The 6,043-nt window shown below is 54.9% G+C and overlaps 1 protein-coding gene across 1 annotated transcript; it reads right to left on the bottom strand.

Moving 5' to 3' along the window:
- Nucleotides 1-274: 274 nt before the first annotated feature.
- Nucleotides 275-5,739, bottom strand: LOC132474282 (basic proline-rich protein-like). Its single transcript, XM_060074883.1, has 3 exons — nt 5,718-5,739; nt 4,862-4,930; nt 275-1,149 (listed from the first exon to the last, which is right to left on the bottom strand). Exons 1-3 carry the CDS (start codon nt 5,737-5,739, stop codon nt 275-277), a joined length of 966 nt encoding a protein of 321 aa, XP_059930866.1.
- Between the last annotated feature and the right edge of the window lie 304 nt (nt 5,740-6,043).

The raw sequence follows: 6,043 nt of genomic DNA, 5'->3' as shown, positions 1-6,043 counted from the left end.
AGGAGCAGTCAGGGAGAGGCGTCTTGTTCAGTGATCAAACTAGCAACCTTCTGGTCACAAGTCGTCCCGCTCTACATCCTACACAGCGTACACAACTGAGCTGAACCCCATAGAAAACGTTGACGTCACCAAAAGGTACGCCGCGTGAGTTTCGAGCGGAGCGGAGAGCTCCCACACCGGAGACCGGCAGTCACACAGGATGTGACGCCCGTTTCTCTCCAAACAATACGTTCTTATTATAGCAACGTTCCCCCGAGCTCGCGCCCGCGGGCGATCACAGAGATCCACACGCCGGAACCCAGGCGTCCGGGTACGACTGTGGGACATCAGCCTCGCTGGGTGGGACCAGGTTGGGGTTGGACCAGGTGGGACCAGGTGGGACTAGGGGAAGGGCTGGGACCAGGTGAGGGGGTGGGGCCAGATTGGGGGTGGGGCCAGGTGGGACCGGGTGGGGGTGGGACCAGGTGGGGAAGGGACCAGGTGGGACCAGGTGGGACCAGGTGGGGGTGGGACCAGGTGAAGGGGTGGGACCAGGTGAAGGGGTGGGACCAGGTGGGGGGTTTGACCAGGTGGGGGTGGGACCAGTTGGGGGTGGGACCAGGTGGGGGTGGGACCAGGTGGGGGGTGGGACCAGGTGGGGGTGGGACCAGGTGAAGGGGTGGGACCAGGTGGGGGGTTTGACCAGGTGGGGGTGGGACCAGTTGGGGGTGGGACCAGGTGGGGGTGGGACCAGGTGGGGGGTGGGACCAGGTGGGGGTGGGACCAGGTGAAGGGGTGGGACCAGGTGGGGGGTTTGACCAGGTGGGGGTGGGACCAGGTGGGGGGTTTGACCAGGTGGGGGTGGGACCAGGTGGGGGTGGGACCAGGTGGGGGTGGGACCAGGTGGGGGTGGGACCAGGTGGGGGTGGGACCAGATGGGACCAGGTGGGTATGGGACCAGGTGGGGGTGGGACCAGGTGGGGATGGGACCAGGTGGGGGGTGGGACCAGGTGGGGGTGGGACCAGGTGGGCGTGGGACCAGGTGGGGGTGGGACCAGGTGGGGGTGGGACCAGGTGGGGGTGGGACCAGGTGGGCGTGGGACCAGGTGGGCGTGGGACCAGGTGGGGGACAGGACCCCCCCCGATGGACACAGTTACTCAGCACAGAGCCTTCCACGGAGACACACCACATTTAACAAAGATGTCACAGGCAAAGGAGAGGCTGCCGTGAGGTTGAGAACACGTTTAGAAAAGAAACTCAACCTGACAGTTACGTGACCGGTTTAAATCCCCCCACAGCCCACACAGACTCCGGCCTTGATCAACCAATCACAATACGGACGACGCAACGCTGGGATTTATTTATTTTCCTGTGAGGCCAGTGGCAATAAGCATTTCCTGCCAGCCTTGTCCGTGAACTTCTCCTTGAATTTCTTTACCGGAAGCTGCTTATTTTCGCTGTGTCATGCGTTTCGTCACCATCGGAACACAAACCGACCAATGATTCTCCCATATGATATTCAACCTCATTCTGTGCGTCCAGGCCCCTAAGCTGCAGTACCTACGGGTTACACCACGAAACAGAGAGATGAGAGAGAGGGCGAGAGAGAGAGAGAGAGAGAGAGAAAACAGAGAGACGGAAGAGAGAGAGAGCAGTGGTCCATTTGTGTTGTCAATTCTTTCTGGATCTGTAAACAGCCTGTTCAGCTCCAACAACCGTGTGGAGTGGAGCTCGCCAGCATGTGCTCAGATTCTGTGTTTTTGCTTTTAATGATGGAGGAGTGATTCCATGGTCAACCGTAGAACACACACACACACACACACACACACACACACACACACACACACACACACACACACACACACACACACACACACACACACACACACACACACACACACACACACACACACACACACACACACTGCTTCTCGAGTGGAGGTTTCTATGCAGTGCGACCATTAGGAGTGGGGAAACATCAGGCTGCCTGCTGCATTCGGTAAGGGCTCGGCCTCGTTCCACCTCTGTTTTTCGCGAGGCCATGAATGTCATTTCGGAGGACAGAAGAGAAAGAGCAAACGACAATGGCAAAAACTTTTAGAACTAAGAGATTTGTGTTTCTTTTTCAGTGTTCAGTGGCTTCACTCTGCGGCACTCACCGCTCAAACGGTTGAACGATGCGGTCTGCTGAAACCGTTTAGAACCATTGTTCTGCTGTCGTCAGAACCACATGAAAGCATGTGGAGCCATAGAACCAGGAACAGTCCTTCAGTGGCCATCGTGTTGTGTTGTGTTGCGTTGTGTGTGATTATTGCAATTTCTGGGCTGAATTGTACAGCTCTGTCTGTAGTTCTACACCTCCTGCACACATTGAGAGACATAGGCTGGCACTTGATGTAAGCATTTATTGTATGTTTTCCTGGCACTTCAAATTACGTTTTTTCCTGGCTCAAAATACTACTTAGCATTGTGCAGCATCTTATCCTAGCTATCTTTGTCGTGTACGGGGAATGGGTTACCCATTATATTGATTGTCAGTGCTTGCCACTTGGCTCTATAAACCTCTTTACTCTACCGACAGCGATATATTTTTGTTTCTCTTTCTTCTGACAAATGCAGTTATTGTAAGTCGCTTTGGATGAAAGAGTCTGCTAAACGCCCTGAATGTAAATGTAAACATAGTCTGTGTGATCGAGAACGCAATCACACAAGATCGATTTTGAATTCCTGTCATGGAGATCCCTCACGTTCACCGCCGTCCCCTCCACAAAGTGACGAGAGGCCCCCCCCTACACATGAACGCACGGTGGGGCCCGGGAGAGCCGTGTCTACACGCTCGGCTTCAGAAGTTAGTGGCACACGTCGTGTCATCATGAGGTCTGTCCATGATGGAGTAGAGCTTTGATCGCCTCATCCTCTACAGCTGTAGTTTCTCCATTCCCTGGAGAGAGACCCCTCTCTCTCTCTCTCATCCACCACCCCCCCATCCCCCCCCCCCCACAACATTCTCCATCCTCACTCTGGACCTGCTCCGGTGACCGCCCCCCCCCCCTGCCCGCCTCCCCCCCTCCCACCTTGTCGATATCGTATAATGTAAAAATTTGATAGCCAATTCGGCGGCAGGCTTCTCCCGCCGCATACAGAACGAGGAGCGTCTCCGTGGAGACCGCGGCAACGCGAGCCAACCTGTCCGAGATGAGCTGTCGGAGGCTGGGGGGGCGGGGGAGGGTGGGAGGAGGGTGGGAGGAGGGGGAGGGAAGGGAAGGGAAGGGGCCGGAGGGAGGAGGAGTAAAAAAAAAATAAAGAAATTGGAAAAAATAAAGAAGAAGGATTGAGAGTGAGAGAGAGACTAAGAGACTAGGAGAGAGAGAGACCGAGAGAGAAACAGAGAGAGAGACTGAGAGAGAGCTAGAGAAAGGGAGAGAGAGAGAGACAGATACACAGAGAGAGAAAGAGAGAGAGAGAGAGAGAAAAATAATGGCTCAATGCAATATGTTCATTTTACGCGCCGTAGATCTTGAGAGCGGATGACCTCCTTGAAGCCGGCGTAAATTATTCATTAGGAGTCAAACGGCTTGTTTCTTGTGAAATTACCTCTCTCTCGCCGTCTCTCACTCTCTCTTCTCTCTCTCTCTCTGCCTCTCTCTCAAACTCACTCGCTTTCTCTCACTCACTCTGTTCCTCTCTCTCCGTCTCTCGCACTCTCACAGTCACTCTTCTCTCTCTCTCACTCTCTCTCACTCTCTCTCTCTCCTCCCTCTCTCTCTCTCTCTCTCCTCTCTCTCTCTCTCTCTCTCTCTCTCTCTCTCCTCTCTCTCTCTGCTCTCTCTCTCTCTCTCTCTCCTCTCTCTCTCTCTCTCTCTCTCGCTCCTGCCTCGCTCCGCTCTCCTCCCTTAGTTGCCCCCGCGAGCCGGTGGAATAATTAGTGCTGAGACTGTGGCGTCTCCAGACTCTAATGGTGCAGCGGGGAGGGCTCCTGCAGTGGGCATTCCCAGACGCAGACGGAGAGAGTCTCAAGGAAGAAGGAGAGAAAGGGAAGGAAAGGAGGAAAGAGAAATGAAGGAAATGAAACGGTGACACGTGGAGGAACAGTTCAGGAGTCTGGGCACCCTTTAATTAAAAGGGATCCGTCACGTCGGCCGACGAGGATCTCATCTCCACAGCTTGAGGACAACCGGAGCGCTTATGGAGCTCATCAATCCCCCCATAACCTCACACACACGCATGGAGACACACACACACACACACACACACCAGCTCTCCGAGATCAACCCCGTAACCTCACACATACGCATGGACACACACACACCTCTCTGAGATCAACCCCTGTGACCTCACACACGCATGAGACAGACACACACACACACTGACAGACAAACACACACACACGCTCACTGACGGACACACACACACACACACACACACACACACACACACACACACACACACACACACACACACACACACACACACACACACACACACACACACACACACACACACACACACACACACACACACACACCTCTCTGAGATCAACCCTGTAACCTCACACACACGCATGGAGACAGACACACACACACACACACACACACACACACACACACACTGACAGACACACATGCACACGCCCACAGACACACACACACACACACACACCACACACACTACAGGAAGGCGTGCGCTGCGGGTGTGAATCAAGAGCAGTTCGTCTACTTCACACACAAAGGAAATAAACGCTGACCTCGGCGCTTGCCTTCGCTGCTCCTGCACCAGCGCAATCACGCTGGCCGGGAAGACCCCGCCCCCTGCTGGGGCCCGCGCTGCGTCGCGGCAATAAGCGGTACGGGCCCTCAGGGGACAGAAGGGTTAAAACTGTACCTGTCACTTTAATGGCCTGATTATTGCTGGTGAAAACAGGCAGCTTAAGAGAATACCCGTCGCCTCCGACTGCACACGCGCCCGTTAGCACAATCGCACACGCACACACTCACGCACGCACGGAATGCACGTGCGTGTGAGTAGTGCATGCATGCACACACCCTCTCTCTCCCTCTCTGTCTCTCTCACTCTCACGCACACAAGCACGGACACAAATGCACACAGCGCTTTAGAAAAACATGCAAAATGGTGCAAATGCACACACACGCCAAACACATGTATGTGTGTGAGCATACAAATCTGATCACGGGAACATATGTGAGTGTGCACACACACACACACACACACACACACACACACACACAGATATATGCGAGTGCGTGTGAACACACACACACACACACACACACACACACACACACTGCTTACAAAGACGTGCACACCATATGCGAATGCGTACTCCGTGTGTGTGCACACACCGACACACACACGGAGCATCTCCATGCAGCAGAGGCTTGGGGCTGGCGTTGCGGAGGTCTGAGTGACTCACGGTCTCCAAAGCGCCGCGGCCCGAGCCTCTCTCTCCCCTCCCCCTCCCCCCCCCCGACTCCCTGACTCACTTAGCACTCGCGACAGACGCCAGCGGAACCGGCCTAAATCCATACAGGCCCTATACCGCTCCTCTCTCCCAGCCCCGATGTCCCTCGCCCACACTCGGCAACGCATCCTGGTGCCATACAACACAACAACAACATATTCCCTCACGGAGAGTTATCAGTTAGGGAGAAGGCTTTGCACGGCGGGTGTGTGTACATGTGGTGTGGTATACCTTAGGGACGGCTCGCTGGACTCGAACCTGCGGCCTGCAGAGCTTTCATAACCGCTGGCTTTACCGTGGTCCCGTGTGTTCCTCGAAGGCGGTTCATTCAGCGTCGTTCATGGTCATCGATCACTCCCTGTTGACGCTGCTCTGCACTATCAGGTGGAGACATAGACCGCGGAACGTGTTTGAACAAGGGGGGGCCACAATCGCAAGAGGGGGTCACCAACATTTTAGGTCCGACATTATCCATAGCCAAGGCTATGCACGGTATACGAGGACACGCACGTAATGCCATCAGTCACGTCAGCCAGCACAGAACAGCGCAGAATAAAATGCACAAGAAAGGTACCTCGGTGGTA

This window comes from Gadus macrocephalus, chromosome 2 (genome assembly GCF_031168955.1).
Source record: "Gadus macrocephalus chromosome 2, ASM3116895v1".
Lineage (NCBI taxonomy): Eukaryota > Metazoa > Chordata > Actinopteri > Gadiformes > Gadidae > Gadus > Gadus macrocephalus.
This window is presented reverse-complemented; position numbering and strand designations above follow the sequence as displayed.

Excerpts from the sequence above, each read along its gene's own strand:
- LOC132474282 (XM_060074883.1), bottom strand. The coding sequence starts at position 5,739 with ATGAAAGCTCTGCAGGCCGCAG. Across the intron at positions 4,931-5,717 it reads GAAAGCTCTGCAGGCCGCAG|TCGGAGGCGACGGGTATTCT; the intron begins GTTCGAGTCCAG and ends GCGCGTGTGCAG. Across the intron at positions 1,150-4,861 it reads TCAGGCCATTAAAGTGACAG|GCTCTGTGCTGAGTAACTGT; the intron begins GTACAGTTTTAA and ends TCTCCGTGGAAG.